The sequence below is a fragment of the Schistocerca nitens genome, chromosome 1 (assembly GCF_023898315.1).
Source record: "Schistocerca nitens isolate TAMUIC-IGC-003100 chromosome 1, iqSchNite1.1, whole genome shotgun sequence".
Taxonomy (NCBI): Eukaryota; Metazoa; Arthropoda; class Insecta; order Orthoptera; family Acrididae; genus Schistocerca; species Schistocerca nitens.
Window position 1 is genome coordinate 55,826,598 of NC_064614.1, and position 26,760 is coordinate 55,853,357.

General features: G+C 38.5%; 1 protein-coding gene across 3 annotated transcripts in view; it reads left to right on the top strand.

The window, feature by feature from the left end:
* LOC126241230 (integrator complex subunit 1) overlaps nt 1-26,760 on the top strand; it is a 304,834-nt gene that overhangs the window by 264,139 nt on the left and 13,935 nt on the right. For all 3 annotated transcript variants that reach the window (XM_049947990.1, XM_049947989.1, XM_049947991.1), the window contains exons 31-36: nt 2,740-2,858; nt 5,871-6,021; nt 16,644-16,836; nt 20,007-20,131; nt 21,147-21,334; nt 22,406-22,684. In XM_049947990.1, coding sequence (XP_049803947.1) covers nt 2,740-2,858; nt 5,871-6,021; nt 16,644-16,836; nt 20,007-20,131; nt 21,147-21,334; nt 22,406-22,684 — 1,055 coding nt within the window. The remainder of the gene's footprint in view (nt 1-2,739; nt 2,859-5,870; nt 6,022-16,643; nt 16,837-20,006; nt 20,132-21,146; nt 21,335-22,405; nt 22,685-26,760) is intronic.

The window sequence follows — 26,760 nt, forward strand, 5'->3', positions numbered from 1 at the left end:
GTAATAAATGTTGCAAAGCCTTAAAACCCGTATATTCATTTTGAAAAGCCCTGTATTACAGATTACATATTGCTTCTGTAGGGATAGTGAAGACAAGATTAGATTGATTACAGCAGATACAGAGGCATTCACACAGTCATTCTTCCAGCACTCCGTACTTGAATAGAATGAGAAGAAGCGCTAATAACTGGTGCAATGTGAAGTACCCTCTGCGACACACTTCAGAGTCATTTGCAGAGTATGGGTGTAGATGTAAAAGTAGATGTACAGATAGGAATGCCGTATGGACACTGGCACCATTGAGTTTGTAGAGCTCACGATGATGGTGTGGAGGAGTGGATCGGAAGTTGATTCTTGTTATAATGAACTAACAAACCCGGCAATATTTTACAATTACTAAATTTGTTTGAAAACTAGATATACTTCCTGGTTCCCCCCCCCCCCTCCCCCGTCTCTCTTTGCCCTCTTCCCCCCCATCTATGACCATTTCCCCCCCTCCAAATCCCCTTTTCCCCCCTCCCACTGACCTTGAACCTTGCTTATTGTTATTATAAACAAAGCTTTAATTGGAAAATTAAAAATGAATGGATGAAGTGGTTGGGGTCACTCGTATACGGGATATGAGAGACATCTTCAGCTGCTGGATCTATAAGGATAGTAGCTCTAATGACAGTATTTCACATAGTTTTAATCTGCAAATGCATAGGATTGCAAAGTTTCAGATGATTCAGATTGCATAGTAGTAGTCTAATCATTAACCAGTATAAGCCATTAATAGAATTTCCCTGTCTTCTGTTAAAACTGACTGGGAGGAAGAAAACAAAAAAGTATGTTGTTGTGTATAGAATTTTTGTTTAAAATTATATACAAGGTACAAGAATATATATGGGAGAAACAATTTCTGTAACGGTTTAAATGACTAGTAATCATAGTTAAAACTGACTGTAAGAAAGATAACAAAATTTAACCTTTTCAAAGCACAGCATTTTATTTCTGGTAGTCAGTTTGAATGGAGAAGCTGTACATTTTTGCTTAAAAAATCCTAGCCAATGTCTATCTGAATGTATATTAGAGTAAAGTGTAAAAATTTGAAGTAAATTGGTCAAAAAGTTTTAGAGATTTTTTGTAACAAATGTTAAACAATGTCTTTGTCTTCACAATTCTGTAAAAATTAATTGAGACAAGCTCATATTTTACAAAGGAATTGTTAAACTCTTGGTAGACTACTGTTGTCTTGATAGTGAACAACAATTGTAGGTCCCTTACAGTTAAGTGGAGTGCTTGTATGAGTATCAACAGCATGTGTTATTTCTATATTCTCAGCTGGAAAACTTTGTGTTAAAATGAAATTTCACCCTATAAGCGTGCAAAAGTAGTTACTCTTCATGAACACACAACTGTGACTATGAGGCATTGCCTCTGTTGTTGGTATGGGGAAGATATTATGTTTCAAGACTGTATTAGGACATTTAGTGAGACTGCCTCATTCATTGTCTCCAAAGAGAAAAGTTAGATGTGTATGCAAACCAAAAATCACCACTAGAACTGAGAAAACTGTACTTAGAAACAGTAGAATTCACCCTCATAAGACAATTAAGGACCTTCAGAAAGATGTCTTGGCTACTGGGGTTGAAATTGGCTCTTCAACAGAACAGCACAGCATAGGCTTCTTGATTGTAAGTGGAAGGCATGAAAGACAATAAAGAAGCAGTTGATAACACCTGCCATGAAGAAGAAGAAAAAATGGTTGGCATGTGCCAAAATTCGTAAATCTTGGATCTCAAATAACTGGAAACGTTTAATTTTCAGTGATGAATCACCTTTTATTTCTCAAGGGTCCAGAGCAAGTGTTGTCAGGTGAAGCACCCTTGAGGCAGTCAGGGCTGAGCATCCTGAACAGTCTGTAAAAAATGCTTCCAAAAAATGTTGTGGAGATTCCTCACTGCAAGTGACCCTGCGGCACTAACAAGTTGATGGATGATGAATTCTGCCAAATGCATGGAAATTCTTAGGTGCAGGATTGTGTCATTCCTACAGACCTTTGCACATGGTGGAGGAGCATTTCAACATGATCTGTTCCTGTGTCACATTTCTAAAGCAGTCAAGATATTCATGGAAGAAAACAGTAATAATAATGTACTTCAATGGCCTGGTAATTCACCAGACTTAAATCCCATTGAGAATTTGTGGAGTTTTGTGAAGATATGTCTTGGTTAAATGGACTGTTTGATAAAAGAATGTATGTTAGTTTGTAAATGTGGCAAAATTGTGGTTTCATGACAACACGCTATGAAACATTTATTCTGACCTGGACGATTCTATGCCACAACATGTTCAGAAGCTCATTAAAGTAAGGGAGGACACATTAGTTACTGACATTCAGTAAGCCACTTAGTGTATTACACATACAGTAATAAATGTGCACAGTTAAAGTTTAATCGTCTTGTACCAATGAATTTGCACACTACTGCAGATTTATACCTTACTTTGCTGTTTGCAGTTTGTAAGAAAATAATTTAAATAAAATTAGTGACTATTCTTCTTTTTAAATATTTTTTCAGAACTGTCTTATATTCTCCTTATTATAATGAATTTGTACTTTACTTTACTGTTTGCAATTTTTGTGAAAATCACGTGAATCAAATTGATTACTGTCCTTCTTTTTTTAATGCTTTCACAACTCTATTGTACATTGACTTCCTGATTTCGTGGTTGACATGCTTTATGTTCTCATTGCAGTGTAAGATCTGAAGTTGCCCAAAAATTATTGCTGCAACTATATCTGCGCATTCCAAGTGTTATACATTACTTCAAGGATGATGAACGGGAACCATTTCTTGAAAATGCTTCTGTGTCAGGTGAGTAAAAGCATGTTTCTTAATTTTTTGCCTGTATAAATCATATGGATTGTATCATTCAAGCAGTTTGCATTGGCTTGCACACATTACTTTATCCAAAGAGCTGGTAATGGGTTTTTGTTTCTTGTAGTTCTCAAAGTGAAGATAGCAATAGCACCCGCTAATTCAGTGAACATTTCTATAACTTTAACGGATTTGTTATGGTGCATAGAGCCCATCATGAAGAAGAACTTTCAGGGATGTGGAATGAAGCAAGGTCTGCATTAACACAAAAAAAGCAAATTGTGGGAACTTAATCTATACATTGTATTGACAATAAATTAACAGTGTACTGCTTAATATTATTTGTGATAGTGCCAGTTAAATGTAACCTAGGAAATTAGGGTGGAAGTTGGTACTTGAGGGGAAAAAAGCTGCTGTTTCCTCAGTTATATTAACTCCATGAACAGCAGTTGTTAGAAATTTATTCTCTATGCAGGTAGAGTGCTCGACTCTGGTCCTAGAGGTCCTGTTAGGAGCAAGGACTTTTCCTTGTTCCAGTCCCTCCAAGGTGGCCCTACATACACTCAGCTTGCTGTCAGATTAAGAATCACGGCTCTTTCCTGGGTGTGAAAGGCAACAAGGGTAATGGGCTTGTCCCTTCCTTCTCCCACCCAAACATCCAGTGCTGTGGCAGACAGAAGGCTCTATTCTATCTGTAGTCAGACCAGAAGATGATTCATGGGACAAGTGCCACAGACTTTTATTTTTCCAGATGCTATTCGTGCTTACAGAAGTTAAATTTAACATCGTGAAAGTAGCAAGAAAGTCTTGCTACTTTCACAGTAATATTATGTAGCTGGTAGCTGCTGTTTGTCTGCAACTGCTAGCGTAATATTTAGTTGACCACTTTAATATGTGGTGAAGCATAACTGTACCTATGCTAAAAGAATAGAAGCCTGTTTACGGTGAACACTACTGGTTGGCTGATGCGAATTTTCAGTCACAAAAAACAGTCCCCACTTGACAATGGCTGAGGAACACTTGGCCGAAAGCTCAGGATTTTAAACAACTGGATGCAGCTGGAAGCCCAAGAAAATTTTACCAGCACATATTGTTGCGAAACCATACATTCACATATGTATGTTTTTTAGACTAAATTCCATTGTCCTCTCTAATGAGTGGGTAAGCATTTCTTTCTACCAGTATATTAGTTACAAAACATTTTTTTCTGGATTTCTTGATATCAGGATGTAACCAAACATTTATCTATAGCAGGGGAAATCCCCCGTCTATAGTTGTGCTCAACTGATTGCAAAGTTTTAATGGCACGCTGCAGCTGCGTCATGATTTATCGTCAGTTCTGAGATGCTCTGAAATATGTCCTGTGCGACATTTTCACTGCTCCATTCCGAGTCAGCTATTCCTTTCTCTGTAAATTCCATTGGAGCTGTTTTCTGCATGAATTGTGTTTCACGCTTGCTTAATATTTGTCAGTTCTTTGCACGTATACTATAAATTGGCAGGAAACTGGTGTTCAGATTGCTTTGGGTGTGAAATGTTATTGTTTAGGTTAATGCATTCTGCTTTAAAGTTCATTATTCAGATCTAGATTTGTGCATTTTTATGGTACATTGGCTGAGACATTAAATTTTGGACATACAGCTGTAGAAACTACATTTCTTAAACTGCTGTTTCAGCCAAATACTTTTTAGCCATCTTCTAAGTGAGCCTACAAATTGAAGCTAGATAAGTTCCTTAAACCCTTTCTTTGATCAACTTGCAAAGATGTTGGTACAGTGCAGTGCTTATTGATGTATTGATATCGCAGCCTGGATCGAGTGTCTATCCAAAGATTCAGGTCATATCAAGTTCTTTGCTGCTGAAGAACATCTTTGGCCCTTGTGTAGTCTATGGTTGCAAGTGTAGTGACAAAAGTGATTTAGCAGTTTGTTGGCTCACTCAGGTGATGACTGAAATGTGTAAGGCTTGAATAACCATTTGAAGAAATGCATGCCGCAGGATGTAGTGGATCGAGGCTAGGTTTGTTTTGATGTATTGAAGCCTAGTGCCATTTAAACTTACATGTACATTGTGAAGTACTTAGTATAAGAGATCATTCACCATTCTGTCACACTGAAAGTTGCAGCTCATAATAATGTTAAAATATTTAACACTTGATATTTGAATAATTTTTTGAATGGAAAAAAAGCATGGTTCACAGTTAGTAATAAAATTAACATCCATTGGGATATAGTCTCTTCTTTTTTTAAATCTGTTGCAATGCATAGATGTAAGTACAGAACCAAAGAAATAAATCTAAGTTTAATAGCTAATTCTGTTTTAAAAATTTAATTTCTAAACCGATCATAAGAACTGAAAGAAGTTATACAGGTGTCTTGACTCCTGGTAAACAATGATTAGTAAAATTATGATTCCATGCTCTGTAGTGGTGCACACGTAAGAAGGTGAATGGTAGAGGGATATGCATTAGCAAAAAGTATTGTACACTATGACAATACAGCCAGTAGCATCGTTCTGCGTATTGGTATACAGTGTGCACTTCGGGGCGTTCATTGAACATTATTGTTGATTGTTGTATTAGTCCAGGTATGATGAGAGTACTTAGTCACTGTAGTTTTCAACATGGGTAGCATAAAGCAAATACAACGAGGATTATGCCAAAAAGCAACAGTGAGAGTTTTACCTGCATATAAATGTGTCTAGAGGAGACAGGGACATTGCCAGTTGCAAGGGTGGGAAACAGCTGGAGCATGAAGCGTGGGACAGAGATAAAGGGCACATTTATGATGCCACAAACTATTCTCCATCCCACTTTGTGCAGAATGCATAACACAGCCGCCTTCTTACTTGTACGTAACTATAATACAGTGACCTTTTTACCTCTGCAATATCCTGTAGTCTTCAGAGTTCCCAGTTTCATGGCAACATTTACAATTTGTGTCTATTTCATTGACGTGTGTTTCATAGAATTCATGATCATGCTTTTTCAAACATGATGTTTATTTTCAGACTGGACTAGCAGCACTCTAGATTCAATGTCGCACACAGTATTGACTGCTCTGACAGCTTCCCATCAAGGCAAAGACTGGGCGCGGCGTTCCCAGGAATATGAGCTCTCTGCTCGTAAGATGGCGTCTGTGCACCCTGTCTTAGTCCTCAGGTTTGTACAAATTGTGGTGTATGCTGGATGTCAATAGATATGAAATCAAGGAACAACTGTAAAAAATGCAGGTACACAAAGTACACCTAAGGAGATATAATAGAAAATATTTTTATTAAATGAAACAGTTGGCAAAGAACTTTGCGGTATTATTAGCATCTTCTTGTTTTTCTCTGTAAGAAAACATTTGCCGTTACATACTAAAATCGTAGAAACAGAAGATTGGTCAGCTTTGAAAGAAGCCCTTTCCACATTGTGGGCGTGAATTTATTCACACCACTTCATCTACTAGATGCAAAATCTGTTTTCTTTGTACCCTCTTCCAATGGTCCTATAGATTTATACCAACTATTCTTGCCTCATTTAGGTCCATTACATTTCGTTAGGGCCTTATGTTACAAGTAGGACTAGCAATGTGCTTTGTGAATAATGTCCAAACTCGGTTACTATTTGTATGTGTTATCACCATGATCCCACTACTTATGCCTTTCAACTCTGAGTCTGGTAACCACACGCTGTTTAGTGCATATCTGGGTGCATTATTATTATTATTATTATTATTATATAGATGGGATTCTGGAAACATCACATCTATTACCGTTAGGGAAACCGGACATTTCACAATTAGCGGTGTCGGGATGAATCGTGCAGAAGAATATCTGTCAGAGGTGGAACAGTGTGCAGGATTGATGGCATGTTTATACTGTGTGTGCTGCACGAGCATGGGCTGCATCCCTATCATTATGCTTTCACTCAATACCTGCATCCTGCAGATCGCCATCAGCAGATGCAATTCTGTGAATGGTTCCAACAACAACAGAAAGCCAATGATGACTTCGTGAACAACGTAATATGATCGGATGAAACAACATTCATTTACGATGATGTCTTCAGTATGCACAGTGCTCACCACTGGTGTGAGGTTAACCCACATATCACCTGCAACTGTGGATATGAAGTTTGCTTTTGTATCAATGTGTGGGGCGGAATATCGGGTGACAGGTGTCTAGGCCCCTACATGTTGATTGACCGATTGACGGCACAAAGGTATCGTGCATTCCTGTCAAACTATCTGCCTGATGTGCTGAAAGATGTCCCAACATGATGGTGCACCTCCACACTCTGGAATTAATGTGTGGCAGTATTTGGACAGAAAATTTCCAGGGAAGCACTGGAAGATGTTCCATTACATGTTCGACAGAGGATATGGTTCCAACAAGATGGTGCACTCTGGAATTAATGTGCGACAGTATCTGGACAGAAAATTTCCAGGGAAATGGCTTGGATGTGGAGGTCCAGATGTATGGCCACCGCCTTCACCTGACCTAAATCCCCTGGATTTCTTCTAGTGGGTACACCTGAAGGAGCATGTGTGCTCTATTGCACCGACAAATGTGGAAGAATTGGTGGCCTGTATTCATGCTGCTCTCGTTACTGTGGACACAGCTTTGCTGCAAGGGGTCCAGAGCTGTACGATCCATTGTGTTGCACAATGTTTGGACGTGCAGGGAGGTCACTTCGAGCATCTGCTGTTCCGAGGCCAATGTATTCATGCGGTCATTAATATGGACATTATTATTGCCACTGGTCGCTAATGTGTGACATCTGAGTGCGCTCATATTACACGTAGTGTAAACGGCAAGTAGATGTTGTGTTATTGTACTGAGCTGTCCTCTTTAGGATCTAGAAATTGATATTGTTTTTGTAGTTATTCTATCCTATGACAGGTCTTTTGTTTCAACTGTCTGTTTCTTATTGTCTGATCATGCATTTGTTATGTTCAGCATTACAAAATGTAAATTTAGGATACATGCGACCTAAGTGATGGTGTATATTACAGTATGAAATGTCAGAATGAAATTAGCAAATAAAAATAGTGCGTCCCAACACAGGATCGAACTCTTGACCTCCTGCATGCTAACCCAAAACTCTGTCCATTGCACCAATTGTACAGCGTGACTAATATGTGCTGACAGAGGTAGTTATTTATCTGACCTCCCATAACAATGAAATAATCATCCTTGTAAGGCGATATTCATCTGGTCTCCCATAAAAACATAAATAATATAATAGCAAGAAGATTTGTAATTTGAAATGAATATTGTTAGACTAATAACTATGAAGACCTTTTACAGAAAAATGAAATAAAATCAAGAGTTGCAACAATGTAGGAAAAGACAGATTGCTACTTACTGAAAAGTAGACACGCTAAGTTCCAGACAGGCACAATTAAGTAGCAGTCTGTCTTTTCCTAAATTGATATTCCTACCTGGAGTTTCCATAGTTTGAAAAGGAAGAGAAGTCTATGTATAGATTTAGTATTTTGTCCAAATGCCGTTGGTATCAAGAACAGCATGGATCCTTCTAGTCATAGAATTGATAAGTTTATGGAAAAAATGCTCTTCGATGGCAGTTCTCTCCTGTTAAGAATGAACCAAATCCCATAGGGCACTCACAGTTTCTAGAGGGGGGTCTGGTCAATTGTCTCATAGTCTTCTTAAGTTGAGTCCTTACATACTCTGTGGGATTGAAATCAGGCAACTTTGGAGACCACAGAAGGCATTGAATAATATTCTCCCTTCATTGAAACCAGCTCTGAATCCTAGTGCTAGTGTTTCATGGATGATTATCATGTCAGCAAATGAGATGTGCTTCGGTGTACCAAAGTTGAGCTCCAGGGATGACCACATTTTCAAGGAAATGTTCATAGAGAGTTGAATTGAATTTGCCTTGGATACTTCCTAAAGTTTCTGCACCCATGTAAGACATCCAGCCCAAAATTTCACACTTCACATCCGCTTCTAGCATGTGTGGCCACAAAGCGTACATAATGTTGTTGCCCTTCTGTGCAGTAAACAACAGCAGGACCTATGCTCTTAGACTCAATTGTATGCTCATCGGAGAAGATGACTTTCCTCCAATTGACATTTTCCCAGGACTCGCACATGCTAGATTATCCACGGCTTGTTCATCAGACAACGGTTCTTTGATAAGAACATGATGGGACCTGATTCTATGGTCCTTTAATCTTCTTAGAGCAGTTCTCAATGAGCCCAGGAAATTTGAAGCTCTCTTTAGCTCCCAGATGAGAGACAATGAGCATTGCTAGTCTACATTTTGTATCCTCTCTACTTCGGCCATCAGCAGTTATTTTGCTTCCCAAATAGCAAACCTCATTTACTACTTTAAGTGACTTGTTTCCTATTCTGATTTCCTCAGCATCATGTGATTTAATTTGGCTACTTTTCATTATCCTCGTTTTGCTTTTGTTGTTGATCATCTTGTATCCTCCTTTCAAGACACTGTCCATTCCGTTCAACTCCTCTTCCAGGTCCTTTGCTGTCTCCGACAGAATTACAATGTCATTGGCAAACCTTAAAGTTTTTATTTCTTCTCCATGGATTTTAATTCCTACTTCAAATTTTTCTTTTGTTACTTTTGATGCTGGGCAGTAATTACCTACCCCAGTGTGGTTACTTTTCATGTCTCCCTTCTAACAACATTCCATATTGATTTGATTTTATTGCCCGAGTTGTTAATTTCATCTCTGACATGTATATTTCGTGATTTTTGACAACTTTTCCCAGTATGTTACAACAATTTTTATAGTTTAGAATTACTTATGGGTCTTTACTAATTCTTGCTGCCTGACAAAGTTTTCTTTTTTTCTGAAGACACTTTAATACCCGTAGTAGTCCAAGGTATCTTTGAAAACTGTTTGGTGTTACACTTAGTAATTTTTTTGGGCAACAATGTTAAAAAAGGGATATAAATTTATCAAGAAATATGTTGCATTTATCATTAGCATTTGGATCATTGTATACATCTCCCCAATTAACATTTCTTAAACTTTCTATGAAGTGCTCTACAGATACCAGATTGAGCAACCTTACACCTTTACGTAATGGTTTCTGCACTGTACACCCTGCCAGGTTTTGTAAGTTAATCAATTGTGCATCATGGTCGGATAATCCAAGTATCACAGGAAAAGCATGTCTTAGTTTTACATCCTCTTGGTGCACAAATACTTTATGTATTAGAGTGCTACTGCCTTGAGCTAGACGGCTAAGGAAGTTGATCACTGATCCTAAGTTATATGTCATAATGCTTGTAGGTCACTTTTCCTATACATTGAAATCACTACAGATTAGTTTATGTAACTTCTTCTTTTTGTCTGACAGACAGCATAACAGGGAGTCAAACTTTTTTATGAATAACTCCAAATCTCCTAATGGGGACATGTACACTGTTGTTAATATCAACAATACATTATCTAGCTGTAGTTCACAGGCACAAACTTCAAACACTTTCCATCCCCACAGTTACATGGTGTTGAGACAAAGTACATGAATCTCATTCTTACTTTTGAGAATGTCTAAACACACTATCAGCTCGTATACTTTATTTTTTATTCCCCTGATATTTTGATGAAGTGAATTGATACTACCCTTAGCTTTATCCCATTTTCTGTGCGTGAAGTTTTTTTTGTTCTATTTTTCTTGATTGTTGTCTGTCCGGACTTTGGCTTTAACCTAAAAAACTGTCTACATGGTCCCAGTAACCGCAGGGATCATCCCTTGTGTGACTGTGGCCTCCCTCTTGCAGTATCTTCTAATAGAGAAGCTAATTTAGCTTCCCCCTTCCTATTTAGGTGCAGATCATGTATAGTGTATCCCCACCTACCAATAGCGTCAACTGGAACAACACTTATGTGAGATTTTGCCAGTGTTTGGAGCATCCTGATCAGCTCACTGTTAACAAGCCTTACGGCAGTGTTTACTCAGGCCTGATCATGGTGCTGACAGACCCCAACAAACCCCACATTTGTGTGGCCAGTTTCTGCTCCTATTTTATCCAGGTAACTCTTAATACTGTATCTTGGATTCATAGCCAGGCTGTTTCCTACTCCTCCAACTATAATTACATGATCTTCCTTCTCAAAGTCCCTGTGTAGCTGACCCAAGTGTTTTCTGTCACCTGGCTAAGGCTAGCACTTGGTTCACAAAACTTGTGACCTGTTACCTTGCACCTATTTTCTCCTGAAGTTGCTGGTCTATGGCCCTCCCTTGACTGCTACCTAGAAGCAGGATTCTTCTTATCCTATTTTTATTTTATCCTGACCTGTCTTTTTTTCTTTACACTAATATTCTGCTTCAACCTTCATTCTCAACAATGTAAACACCAAGCTGAAGCTCCACAGACCACTAGAGTTGTGAACACTGGCACTTCTGAAATTGGGCATGCACAATGCTCTTTTCTTGGACCCTAAATTATTTGGGCTGGGCCTCGCATTTTACATGGAGTAATCATTCTAATTCAGCACAAATCAGAGTCCGTGTGATCAAATTTCAGTTTTCCATATCATTCTTCAGTCCCCAGTGATTACTGTAAGATGGTATCTGTGCAAACAGTTTTCGTGGCTTATTTCCTCCACACCTGGCAAACACAAAACTGTGCTTCATAGTCTGTCATGATCTTGTCATCAGCACTATACCAAACTCAAAAAGGAAACTGTTTTTGTGCCGACTATCTGAGAAAAGACAATGCCAAAGTGTGTGTTACAAATAAGGGAATAATATATCTAAAAACAAAGATGATGTGACTTACCGAACAAAAGTGCTGGCAGGTCGATACACACACAAACATACACACAAAATTCAAGCTTTCGCAACAAACTGTTGCTTCATCAGGAAAGAGGGAAGGAGAGGGAAAGATGAAAGGATGTGGGTTTTAAGGGAGAGGGTAAGGAGTCATTCCAATCCTGGGAGCGGAAAGACTTACCTTAGGGGGAAAAAAGGACACACACACACACACACACACACACACACACACACACACACACACACACAAGCAGACATTCGTTCGGTAAGTCACATCATCTTTGTTTTTAGATATATTTTTCCCACGTGGAATGTTTCCCTCTATTATATAAATAAGGGAATAACATCTTTTTGTGTCCATAACTGCAATTATTGTAACAGTAAAATTGCACAATGAGTCTTCTGTTTTTGAAAATATTTTAATTATGTTTTCTGTGAAGTGAGCACTCCCCCTGCCCCCCTCCCTCTGCCCTTTTCCACAGTCAGATGGTGGCGTTGGCATGTGACATCACTTTCGTTAGGCAGCACATGGACTTTGGTGTTTATATTATCCCATGGAAAAAAGCAACACGAATGTGCCAAATGAAGTCGCCACACAGAGAGATTAAACTAGAGGTGTTGATCAATAATAGTTAATGTTTTGGGATAATGTTACTTTTAAACGAAATCACAAAATAATTGCATTCTATTTGATTTTCTGAAATACCTACCTGGATAGCCAAGCACATTTCACCACTTCCAGAATACGGGGAAGTGAGTCTGTCCAAGATCGGAACTGCCTTATGGATTAATAATGAGAACTGGTGAGCCAGCCAGCCCTGATGTTATTTTTAGGCGGTTTCTCACATCCACTTCGGTAAATACTGGGCAGATACTATGTCCCACCTAAAATACTCCTTATGCAAACATTTCAAAAACATTCTCACACTCGAACATAAGATTTAATCTAGATGCAAACAGATGGAGTCCACTAATTCTGTGCCAGGCGGAGTGCAGTGGTGGTACCAGGAAGGGGACGTCTGGCCACCAACTACCACCAACATTTTTCACAACTATATAACAATGCTTACCCCATCAAGAAGTAGGAAAAGGTGAAGAAGAAGAAGAAGAAGAAGAAGAAGATGTGATTTTCCATTTTGTGTAAATACTTTAGGAGTAAAGCAGATCACTCACCGAATAGTAGAAGCTTTGATATGCCAATAGTACCACAAAAATGAATGAAAATTTGGTAGCTTCGATTTGAATCCTTTAATGGGCACTGTCAAGTTACTACCCTTAAATAGATTCAAAAACAGTAATTTCAGTGATTTAATACTAATTTTAAAAAAGGGTAAGTGTCACTGGATGGTGGTTGCATGTTCTGTCATCCGCAGTACATATGGCTCAGTGAGGTAATACAGCCAGTGCTTTGTACCGAGTTCAGCATGAAGCGTAGACTGTGATATATAAGGGAAATTAACCACTATCAAAAACTTTTAAATGTTCATGGGGCCTGCATCCAACTGGTGTAGGCCGCACAATTATGTCATTGTTGATAAACAAATTACCAAATCATTCTTTGCATAGCTTGTGTGAAAATCCTGCAAGATACAAATAAATTACCAGTCCAGGTGTCTCAGGGAGGTATAATGTAAGAAGCAACGAAAAGTAATGACTGAACATGGAAAGTGTTCTGTTATTAATATCCAGTAACAGCGTGTTGTTGACACCTCTGCTCCAGCTGTAATCCTCTGAAAACACTTAGTACAAATTGAAAATTACACAAAAGTGACATGGTTTTTACTAGAAATAAAAGAAAGAATAACTTTAACTTCTTATTATATCAAGAAAACCTGACCATTATTTACATTGTAATCTTTACAATGAGAATAGCAGAATAGCATCTTACAAGAGTGAGATGGTGACAGACAAAACTCTGAAAAGATAACAAAACTTCCGAAGTACAAAAATATCACATGAACAAAATTAGTCCAGCGATTACATATGAGGTTTTAGGAGTCGATACACTCACATAAATGTGAAATTTAAAGTAAAAGCACCGTGCATAATTTACAGAGTTATTTCACAAACAGTTCATACATACAAAATAGGATGAAAAAAAGGAAAGATACAGCTCCTCCCTTCACACACACATACACACACACACTCAATGAGAGGGACACAGTGGGAGGGGAGGGCCGCTGGTGGCTTGGAGGAAGGCAGAAAATGCACAGGCTAGGAATGTGACACACAGGCACTGGAGGCAGTGAGTTCAAGCAGTGCGCACTGATGATAGAGGTGTGGATTGGGAGGGGGTGAGAGGACAGAGGAAGGGCAGACTGTTGGACAGATGGTGTGAGTGAATAATGCGTTGCAAGGATAACTCCCATCTGTGTAGTTAAGAAAAACTGGTGCTAGAGAGAAGGATCCAGATGGCACAGATTGTGAAAAAAAGTGCTGGAGGGAAGGATGCAGATGGCATGGGTTGTGGGGCAGCCATTGAACTTGAGCATGTTGTGCATAACAGTGTGTTCAGCCACTGTGTGGTCGACTCTGTTTGTGGCCACAGTCTGACAATGACTGTTCATTCTGGTAGACAGCTTATTGGAGGTCTTATTAAAAAAAAGTACTGTGCAGAAATTGCAGCAGAGCTAGTATATGACACAGTTGCTTTCACAGGTGCACTAGTGGCTCTGCCTCTGGTGGGATAGGAGAGGATAAATCAGTGACATGGCTGGAATGGGATGTACTGGATGGGAGTATCGGGCAGGCCTTATTGACCGGGGTCTTCTGCAGGTTATAACCCTTGTGGCAAGGGAGCTGGTCCAGGACATTGTATAGGTAGAGGGTGGCTGGAGGAGTAACACTTTAGGGAGGGATGGTAAGAGTTGTGAGTAGGATATCCCTTGTTTCTGGACATGATGACAGCCAGAGCCCTGGAGAATGGCACAGTTCAGCTACTCTAGTTTGGAGTGATATTGGGTGATGATTCTTGGTGGTGGTGGTGGTGGTGGTGGTGGGATGATTAGGAGTCTCTGAGGATATGATGCAGGAAATCTGTTTGCAGACTAGGTTTGGTGTAGTGCCTGTATGAAGGCTTTTGAGAGACCTTTGGCATACTGGGCAAGGAAATTCTCATCACTGCAGGTATGCTATGCACAGGTGGCTAGGCTAATTGGGAGTTTTTTTTTGAAAAGTGGGTGACAGCTGTCAAAATGCAGATATTGTTTGTGGACTTGATATGGACAGAGGTTGAATGGAACCATCAGAGGTGGAGGTCAAAATTCAGAAGGGTGACACGTTGGACTGAGGAGGATCACGTGAATTGGTTGGCAGAGAAAGTGTTGAGTTTGTGGAGAAATGAGTATAGGATGTCATGGCCCTGGTTCCAGCTCATGAAGATATCTTAATGAGGATGTCATGGGTTAGGTGTATAAGGAATAAGGTGGTGGGTTTGGAGTCAGAAGGATGTTGGGAGAACTACTGTTCGATAAAAGAAAGACCATGAGCATGAGGGATGTTGATGTGTGGGAGGTGGAGTCAACAGTAACCAGAAGGGATTCCAGTTGTAATGGGATGGGGATAGTAGTGTCAGCAAAGGAAGTGACTGTCTTTGATATGAGGCTAGGCTATAGGTAGTTGGTTGGAGGGCTTGGTTGACAAGAGCAGAGATTCTTTCAGTGGGAGCACAGTAAGCAGCTACATTGGGGGTTCCAGGATTGTTGGGTTTATGGATTTTGGGGAGCATGCAGAACAAAGATGTCAAACGTGTAGTTCGCAGGGAAGCCTGTGGCCCTTAATGCAGCCTTTGTGCAGCCTGTCCTTTCAATATAATAGTACATAAATGTCGTATCACCTTATGCGCAGGTGCACGAAACCCAACTAACAGCGGATAGTTTGATACCGAACTACCACATGATAGACCAAAAGAGTATAGGAGATTTCATTTGGATGTTTCAAATGGCCCTGAGCACTATGCGACTTAACTTCTGAGGTCATCAGTCGCCTAGAACTTAGAACTAATTAAACCTAAGGACATCACACACATCCACGCCCGAGGCAGGATTCGAACCTGCGACCGTAGCGGTCGCCTGGCTCCAGACTGTAGCGCCTATAAGCGCACGGCCACTCTGGCCGGCGGTGTTTCATAGGTGCCTCCCTTCAGAGGGTTCTGCAGTCAGGCTCTTTGTTCTCTTTGATCAGTATGATAGATATAGAACTGATACCTAATCAAATGCAGATGTAGGGAATTGAGATGCAGTGCAATTCAGATTTGAAGGAAAAAAAATTAGTGAAGTTTGTGTACCTGGATTTTATAAATATGAATTTTATAAATATTTACCAGGTTTGAAAATACTCAAAAATTTGCACGTGAAACTGTATCCGTATACAGAAGTACTTGCCGATGTGAGCAGCTATTTTCAATTATGAAAGGAAGTAATCTCCTGTCAGACCGAAAATTTTTAAAGTAATTATTGTGAATAAGTTTTATTTCAAAGTAGCAAAGGTAGTAACAGAACAGAGATATCAAATGTCAGGAAGAAAACATACATGTTGTTGTTGTTGTTGTTGGTGGTGGTGGTGGTGTTTTGTTCTTTGCGTTATATTTTTCCAGATAAATATGTGTTTCTCTGAAAACTGAATTGGTAGTTCTTTTAGCCCATTCAAGCTTAAACCTTGTTTATTTGGCCCATGTCAGTTTTTGAGTCTGACACCTTTTATGTAAAGCAGTGGTGGTGCCTTTGTCTGCAGGACAGGTGAATAAATCAGGGGCTACATTCTGCTAGATATTTCCCCTCCCATTTTTATGTTTCTTGCTTGATTACTTCTTTTATTGCATTTCAAACTATGGGAGTCATCTTATTTCTGCTGCACCTTATATATCCAGTGTTATTCAGATGTGACAAGATTAAACATCCCTGCTTTGTTTGGTACTCTGATATAATTGGCAGAGCATAAAACAATAAGACTTTCAGTTGGCTCAGAAATATCTAATTGCTGATTAAAACTTAATTTTTAATGTGTTTTTCTCTTTCTTTCCAGACAATTGCCAATGCTTGCAGCTGCACTGTGTGGACGTGTCCATCTCGAGTTTCCAGTTTTCCGTTCTCGAAATCATCTCAACTTGTTCACTCAGGTTTTAGGTTTACTTGAGCTTCTGCAACCACACCTTTTCAAGCCTGAGCATGCCCGTGGACTGGAAGATATATTAATGTCATACTTCGCCCTCTTTAAGGTGTACTTTTATATTTATGAATCTTTTTATACTTTATTCAGTGGGTAGTATAATTTTGGAAACGGTTATTTATTGTAAGAAAAGAAGAACACAGTAGTGCCATACTCTGTTGCCTGATTATTTGAGCTTGCGTACAAGATCTTATAAAGTGTAACCTTAGCTTTATGTTCCCAGAGTTAATGTCTTCACAGGGTTACAAAATCCTTTCTTGATCCTTCAAGCCTTCCATGTTAACAATGGTAATTGCACCTGCCTTTTGCATTTTCATGATATAAATGTGTTGCTATTTTCCCTTGATCCATTTGCATACAATGAGAGGTACAGCCGCCATAGCAGTGCCATGCATTGCGGTGCAATGGTGTGTACAGCTTCACAGCACTGTAGATGCAACATGTGGCTCATCTGCTTTCTGTAATAGTTCTGCAGTCATATCATTAGATGGCACTAATTGTATGTTTGTGAAACTGAGATATTAATTTGAGCTTAAATACATTTAGTTTGTTTTGTGAGCTCAACAAATGACAGTATGCCTGACCTATACAAAGCAGAAGCTGTGAGAATTTGGAAGAAAGTGATTCTAATGTTTAGAGTATGGTGCTGCAAAGTATGACAGTGCAAGCTATAAATCGTAGAATGATGAAAACAGTAGCATTTGGATGTCAGAGAAACTGGAAATATGCTACAAAGCATCGTGACTCAAGAAATGTGCCAATGCGACACCAAAGCATGCTGCAGACCATCCATAAGCGATTCATTGGACTGGGACAATGCAGCTAATAATCTTAAAACTAGTATGTGCACTGTGACATGTGAAATAGATGCAGTCATTCTATGGTTGATGCACTGAAGATGCACTTTTCTCTGTGTATCCTCATGCTGCAAACATGAAAACCTCTTGTACAAGACTTCTGGTCAAAAAGAAAAATGAGACTCCGGTGTGTGCTGAAGCAGTGCCACCAAGAAGATTCAAGGCTATCTCCTGGTTTCTGCACTTTGTTACTGATTCACCAGAAACACAACATGATAAACCATTTAACAAATTTGACTGAGCATGTATTTCTGACACTGATGAAAGCCTGGTGAAGTTAAACACAGACTTTCATATGTTCAGTGTAATGCTTCAGAGCCAGATTTGGCATAAAGATACATAAACTGTGCTCTTCAGAGATTGAGTATTGCTACAATCTGAAAATATGTACTGGTGAAGAGCGTAAAAGTGGTGATATGGCTGTTAAATCTCGAGCAAGTGAAAAGGTTGTGCAAGACTTTGTTTGGGGAGTGGAGAACTATTTACCTCGAAACTTGTACAGCTCTTTCAAATTGTTCAGAAAACTGTTAGGCAGGAGAACTCATGCTGTCATAACTGTAAGACCAATCAGAAAAAGAAAATATGTCACCCATGTCCAGTGGCATGAGCCTGAGGATGGGGGAACTAACATTCACATCATTGAACACTATTATTGAAGTGATAAGAAAAATGTCCAGCTCTTATCAACACTTCAGGACAGATCAGAGTATGTGGAGGTACATAAACATGGAAAAACAAAGCTAAAATCTAATTGTTTTATTGACTAGAGCTAAGGATAAGTTTCGTAAATAACTATGTGTGTAAGAAAAAAAGGGATAAACATAATTATATTCTTATGACAACTGTTCCATAAAATCAAGTGCAAATGGGTTAATGAAATGTTGTTCTTGGAAAAAAAGGTTAATTGACATAAAACAATACTTTAAGGCATTGGCTTTGAAGTTTTAACTTTCTTGACCCTGTACTCCCTATTTCTAAAGTGATAGAAGCCTTTTAAAAATTGGAGTAGTTCATGCTGCTAGTGCTTGGACTCCCAACACTACCAGCCTAACTGTAACTATGTTATATGTGGTGGTGTTCATGTTGGGTTGGGCTAAGGTTTGGTATTAATCCAAATGTATGGCCCAGCTGCAGATGTGGCACCTCTTACAGAACATGTATGAACTATATATGAATTCCATAATGAATTTTTCAATCCGCAATGAAATATGTGCTGATATGAAACTTCCTGGCAGATTAATATGTAAAAGAAGCTAAAGGTAAACCAGTCACCTATAATCAACTAGTATGTGTTGCATAGACCCACATTACAGAAAAAGTATTCACAGTAGCTTTTACGTTACTGCTCTTTTTCTTTGAGTGTCCGTGTGATTTTTGCTAGAAAAAGGGTAGGAGCATGAAAGTCAGTGTGGATACTGTTTTCTGTTATGTCTATAAGTGTCACATGGCAGTCTGCTATTGCCTTTCATTTATTTTATGTCTGTTCCATCCAGGAATTTCTATTGCTGTTATTCCTCATGGATTAAAACTGAGTGCTGGACTGGAGCTTGAACTGGGCAATTGCTCCATGAGTGAGCTACCAAATCATGACTTGCAATCCTTCCTCACAATCCTTCCTCACAACCTTACTTCCACCAATATCGTCATTCTGACATCTTTTTATACCCTTAACTGGACATTAATATAGGAAATGTAAGAGTAATGACCGTTTGAAATTCTGTAAGAACATTTTACAAATTTAAGTGCTGTTAAGTATTCAGCTTTGTCTGTTGCCTTCATGTCACTATCATGAGGCAGCAGGTGAGCAGTAGCATCACTTTAATGCAGTATGTACATTACGGACTGGTTAAACCTGCATGCTGAAAATGTGGGAGAGATACTGTGAAAAAAGAGTGTCACTCATCCATAGAATTTTCACCAGTGGAACAAGTGTATTCATCTAAAAATTTCAGGGTCAGAGATCAGTATCTATTTTTTGTGTTATGCACTGACCAGAACAAATCCTTTAGAATATGACTACGGTATTATTATGATCTAAAGAATAAAACGTAGCATCTAATGAAGCAGGAGGTGAACATTTAAGAGCAGAAGTTAGAACGAAGGAAATTTTGTTCGAAAGGTTAAATATTTCTAGTATTGTTTTCATTTTGCCTTTCTGCAGCTTAATGCCTGTATGTGAGGGATAGTAGTCTAGCCTTTCCATATTGTTGTTATTCCATGCTGGAAAATGAGAATTAATCTATATTAGTTAAATATGATTAATTCTAGGTCATATTTTGAAGTTATGCCATGTTTTTTTTACCTTTGTTAGTAATATTATTTGTGAAAGCACCTAATTTATTTTATCTATTTATTTTTTCAGTACCATGGTCACATGAAAGACTTGGTTGCACTTTTGAATAGATTTGTGGCACTGCTTCAAAATTTCATCTCCCATGATGCTCATCGTGCCCTGAAGTATTTGCAGAAGCATGTCAGCACACTAATGTGAGTATGTGTAGACACAAACAACTGACAAAAAATTTGTAACTTGCTTGTTTGAGATTTGCTTAAGATAAGCAAACACATAACAATAGCAGGTCAGATATTTTGTTGTGTTGCAAATTAGCATTTATCAGTACTCAACTGTTTCATTTCTAAGTGCTGCTTGACTACAGTGGCTCTTTACAGATAAGAATTACATGCAGTGATTAGATGATTCTCTACATCAAAGTTTAAAACAGAGAGGAAATTTTCATTCAACAAGAAATTGTCTCTGAGGGATCATGGAAATGTGCTGATAGATTTAAACATGGGACTTCTCTCATGGACACTCGGAGAGTGTGGATGAGATAGCACACCGAGAAGGTCTCAATTGTAATGATTACATGTGGTTTTAATTCCAATTTCACTATCCTGTTTTAGCTTGTCTACTTCCTATGATGATCAGAAATGCTTCAAATGAATGTTGATGTTGGGTTTGTTTGAAGTTAGGGCTAAGTTTACCAATGATCTTATTGTAAATAAGATATTACATTCTGTACCAGAAGAAAATTAGCATGATTTATTTAATGCTAACTGATATTAACCCATTTCTCTCTCTCTCTCTCTCTCTCTCTCTATGGAGAGACATACTTAATAACAAGACACTAGACTTGCATTGCTGAAGGTACTAGTTAAAGTTGCCATCCAGTAGTACAGAATTAGGTTTTCTGTGCTTTTTCTAAATGTCAGGCAAATTCCAGGTTGGTTTCTTTGAAGGGGCACAGCTGATTTCCTCTTCCCCAATGTTTCGTAATCTGAGCTTGAACTCCATTTCTAACGACATCGTCATTGACATGACATCAAGCCTCAATTTTCCTTCCTTTTTTTTACTTTCATTTCTTCATTTGATCACTGTTGAAATCTAATCTGCTTATCTTGGTATACATGAAAGATACTTACATTTCTCTATCTTCCTATCTTCAATTTTGTATGTACATGTCTGTGAAAGCTCTTACGTATTTACCACTTTTATTTTTAGAGACCTACAGGTGTCACACAACAATCTGAGCAGCCTGCGCTCGCTGATTTCTAGTATAGGCCGCCCACGATCTGGAGATGATGATTGTGGCGAAATAGTTTTAGCTGTCGGTGCACCACCTCCACCTGCAGAAGCAACACCTAACTGGGGACCACTTCTCGCTACACTCCGCAAACTTCAAGGAGAAGGTAGGCACAAACCTGGCCCAGATTGTTGTAGTTTATATTAGCTGTAAATTCAGACAAGTCATGTAGAAAATATCATTATGTGGTATATTGAGCTTCACTGACAAAACTGATGTTTTTCCAGGGTTTCTCTATGATTGTTTTCTATTTACTTTAGTCCAGTATTATTCCAGAAACAACATGTATTACCTAAACTTTGTTGTAACAACAAAAACAATTGACTTTTGACAGTCTCAAATTTCATTCGGTGCAGTCCCCAACAACCAATCCTTCCTTCCCATCCCGTCCAGTAAGTCTGCCCTAGTGTGTGGTTGTGGGTGACTTTTCTGAAATCTGCACATTTTTCTAGACCTCTCCAGTCCTTTACCTTCAACCCTCTTCCTTTTCCTTCAACCCTTCTGCATGAAGGAGGAGCCACTGTTTCTGAAAGCTTGCCTGATTACAACCTTCTTTGATGTGTTTGTTATGGTGCCACTTGATGACTAAGCTATTCTTAGATTTATTTGTTCCATAAGTGTGATTTGACCTTGTGTACAATTTTCAAGTGATATCTCAATATAAAATGTGTCAGTATGTAGTGACTACAATAAAGAGGACCGCAATACATATCTGACTTAATCAGTATAAGAATAAAAAGATTCCTTGTCATCAGCATTGTGATTCCTCCTATACAGATGAAGTAAATACCTAAATACCATTGAAATGTCAACAGTATCATGAAAAGGATCAATTTCTATTCACTCTAACACACACACACACACACACACACACACACACACACACACACATTTGTGAATAAAAATGATCTTTGTATTTGGAGATAATGTATCTGAAACCAATTTTAAAGTATTCAGATTTCTTTGGTTTATCTTGTGTTTGTGATTATGACAATATTTGATTACAATGATAAATATAAAAAGACTGTCTAACTGTCCTATTTGAAATTTATATTTATGTTTCATATTTGTTCGGTCTTATATTTATCTTTTGTAGCCAACAGTATATAAGATTTATTTTTTGTTACAATAATTTGGTATTATTTTGTCAATAAGAAAAATTACGTTTATGTTTTAGATGTGATGCAAGCCCTTCAGGACTTGGATCACTTGTCAGCTCGCAAACCAGCTCTTTTGGACACATTTGGAGATGCAGTAGCAGCTCTCTTGCTGTCTCCATCATCAGGAGTTAGATCTCTGGCACATGTATTGCTAACACGACAATTGCGGCACTCCCCACAGCAATCGACTTGTGCCAGTCTTCTTCCTGCATATTTCCGTTGCCTCGACAGCCCTCAGCCAGAGATTGTTGTATCTGCACTTGATCATTTGCCAGAGGTAGTCCTTTGTGCACAAGGTTAGTGTATTAATTATTTATAATCTTGTACATGTCTCTTGCTGATTCTTCCAAAAGTAGTCAATTCTTTTGAAAGGGTATAGAAATGTCAGTATTTCACATGTTACTATTGAATTACGCCACACGTGTATTCAAAAAAGCCAATTTAAAATTCTGTCTTGGTAAAGCTACTAGAAATTGTTAGTAAATCTGAGCAAAATGCTTGCAGAAGTTCAGCAGGAAATCTGAAAGCAAACCATCTGTGAAACAATGATAAAGAAAGATGATACTATAAAAGTGGAAGAATAAGAGAGATATTTGTAGTGATGGCACTGTTTTGAAAAATAACAGAAATGTTTTACATGCTATACTTGCCTTTTTTGATGCAGTTAGTAGCATATTCGAAGCAGAAAGAGGGCTGTTCATAAAGTAACTTCCATTTTTTAATGGTAATGGCATTACAAAATTTTGTTTACAGTACTGTGAAATTACTCACTTGCAAATGCACTTTGAGTCAAGCCACTTCATATACATGAAAAGACAATATGTGCTAGATGCCAAATAAGGGCTGTAGGGTGGGTGATCCAATACTGCCCATTTGAAGTGGCACAGTTTTGTAAAAGTATGTTGTGCTGATGCAAATGGCCATTGTTTAACAGGGGAATCATTCCAGAGCTCAATGTGCTTTGACTTTTGTAGCAAATGGCCCTTCTCAGCTTTGTTAGTGTATTAAAGTAACATTCATTGTTAATTGCAACATTTCTCTCCAAGAACTCTACAAGCAAAATTCCTTTTCCATCCCAGAAGACAATTGCCATGAGTTTGCTACTGGAAAGTGTTTGACAGCACTTTGTTGATCCTGTGTGACCTGGACCTTATTGTTTCTGCTTTCATGTATCTACATCTCATTTCCTGTCACATTCTGGTAGAGAAAAGTTTCACTTTCTCTTTTGTAATGTACAATAAATGACAATGCGACTGCCATATGCTGGACCTTTTGTTCTTCAGAAAGAGTTCAGGCACCCACTTGTTTTAAATTTCCAGTAGCTCAAATCTTCAGTAATTGCTTTGTACAGAAGGTTATGAGTAATGAGAGAAAAAGAAAAACTAAGCTGGGAGATGGTGACTCTGCAGTTTTCTCTAACTGTTTCATCAACCACACGAATCGGATCTGCGTTCACGATACTCAGTTGACCACATTTCTCTTCATCATAGACATTGGTTTTCCAATTGTGGAACATATGGCACCATTGGCTTACACCACTAGCTTTATGTTCCCGGCCCCACAAGAAACCTTATTACAGAATGTACCTCATAATTGATATGATTGCAGCACATATTTTGAAAGCCCATGGTTTGGCGAACAACAAAGATACATCCTTGATTCAGGGTGTATACGACCCGGGAGACCCGGGAATTTTTTCATCCGGGAGAAAACCAGGAAAAACCCAGGAATTTTTTTAGAACTCTGGGAATTTTTCGTTGTTTTAGTTTTCAGTTAAATTTTTGTAATTTTGACTGGTAAGAACCGATACTCTAAGAAAGGATATTACTGTATCCCGCTGCTGCAGAATGATACTGCGACATTAAAACATGAACGAGAGAAAAAAACGAAAATAAAACTTAAATTGCAAAGGAAATGCGCCATATAAAATAACATAGTGCACGTACAAGTGTCTGCCAACAGCAAAATGTGTCAAAGGCTTTAGGAAGACTATGCAATGCTTCATAACAACGAATTGCCTCCGATGAGCGTGACGACACAACTGTTTACATTAGATTCATTTAAGCAGTTATAAGCGGGCTCAGGCACACGCGCAGTTGAATCCCGTATGAGTATATCTTCTCCCGCTTCTGGCTACAGAAATGTGGCCATTGGCTGTGTAAGCAGCAGTAGGAGCAACCACCCACGTGGGATACCGGGAAAAATTTTACTGGCGCGCCCAAGCTGCCAGATTCACACATGCTCAGCAGGCTTGGATCTAGTGTGGGGGGGGGGGGGGGGGGTCTACAAACCCGGGTATCTGAACCGGGTGGCAGTTTCATGGGGAGGGGACAAATTTATATTCTTGAGGGGGGAAAAAAAAAAACCTTGTTTCACAAAGCACCTAGCATCCAGCGCACGTCGGTCTATCGATTATTTGTACGATTTTGAAAAGCACCCCTGCTTGTTTTTGGACATTTTTGAACACGTTCTAAGTTGATTTCTGAATGAATTATAAGTTGATTTTTGAATGCGTGCATACTGTACGTGATGTCTTTGCCAGGGGAATCCTCATCGCATCTGGAAATGAACTTTATTGCAGACAAAGCGGGACAGGGCTATACTAGCTGAGCGGAATAAGGCCGAACTGGTGAATGCCAACTGCTGCTTGTTTATGTGGTTGATTCGGTTTGCAAATGTTCACCGTTGTTATAATTACTAGCGAAATCCATAAATTCAGACTACCAGACTGGAAATAAACGACTGACAGGAATAACAGGTAAGAAAGATTATGTATTATCTTTACGGTGTATCAAAGAAAGTGAAAGTCTGACAAAATTTTTGGCCAGATCGCTACACTAGACAGGGCCAGTTGTAGTCCCCGGCTAGCAGCCGCTGAAGTTCCATTCTGGGAGTAGCGCAGAAAACGCATTATACTAACACGTAATAACGACTAACCGGAGAATAATCGATAGATAACTAAACCGGTGACTGTGGCAGGGTTAGTAAAGTTAACCGGGGAATGAATTTTGACAGTGGTAGGAATAGTCACAGAATTATTGATGACAAGGTTGTTTGTTAGAACGAGGAAGGAGAATAAATGGGGACAGCACACAAATTGTGGAAGAATATGATGATTCCAAGTTTATACAAAAATTTCGTTGTACTACTTTTTAGTCTCGTTCATGAGAAATTGGAGCGCGTGAATGAAATGTAAAACTTTTTGATTGTAGTATGCCAAATAGGTATTTCGTATTGGTACTTCGTGAATTATATTGTCATACTATAAAAATGATCATTATTGCCAAAACAGTCTCGCTTTTTTTTTTTTTTAAATAGCACACAGTGACAAAATAGATGTAATCAGATCAAAAAACCACACCAGTCTTGGATACTACTTGTATTAACAGCTTTTTCAGTGTTATAGGACGACATTTCGATTTTTCATGTAGCGAAATGTTTGACGAACTTTGATGAGGTAATAGTTCTTTCGCAGAAAGGAAAGCACGCCATGTAAAGCTGCAGCAAGATTAGAGAGAATAATCGCTAGTACCTAAGGATTGAAGAAATGTGTACTGTCTTGCCTGTCTCTTGTCTTTACTGGTTTTGGGTATCCTATATTTAATTTTATGTCACACAGAGGAGCAAGTTATTAGCTAATAGGCAATAAAAAGTCCAGATTTTATGAAGAGTTCTTGTTCTTCCAGTTACAAATAATCCTATCCAGTATTAATTACGTTTATTTTTATATTTTTTAGAGGGACAGGATGTCAAACCGACCAACTGGGAACAGGAGAGGCACTACAGGATATTTTAATTTCCACTGTCGGGCCATTCTGTGCCAAGTGGTCTAATATCGATAAATGTTCCCACATGACCATAATGGATTTTGATGAAATTTTGTATGAACTTTCACACATGTTCTCAATGAACACTGGTAAAGCTTCAGTTTCAGAAATTCAATACTTGCAGAGATATAGTCACTTGTTTGAAACCATAGCACAGCTTCCAATAGTGCATCCTTGAATTTTCAGCAACTTTGAGATGAGATATCTCTGTAAGTATTTGCATGAAAGAAACAAAACTTGGCCATCTTATACAACTTTTAGAGCACTTTAAAGTAAAATATTAAGAAAAGGATTTCTGAGCAATTTTCATATAGATAATTTGAAGCAAAGTTGGGCGAAAAAATAGCTGTTTAAAAAAAATGCGAACTTTAGTTTTTTATATCTCCAAAAGTAATTGTGGGATGTACATGAAACTTTGCACACCATAACTCACCAACACAAGGTCTTAGAATATAAAATTTCATTCTCCTATTGCTTTCCATTATTTCACAAATCTAGGGTGAAGTTGACGATTTTTCAAAAAGTACTAGAAATGGGTATTTTTA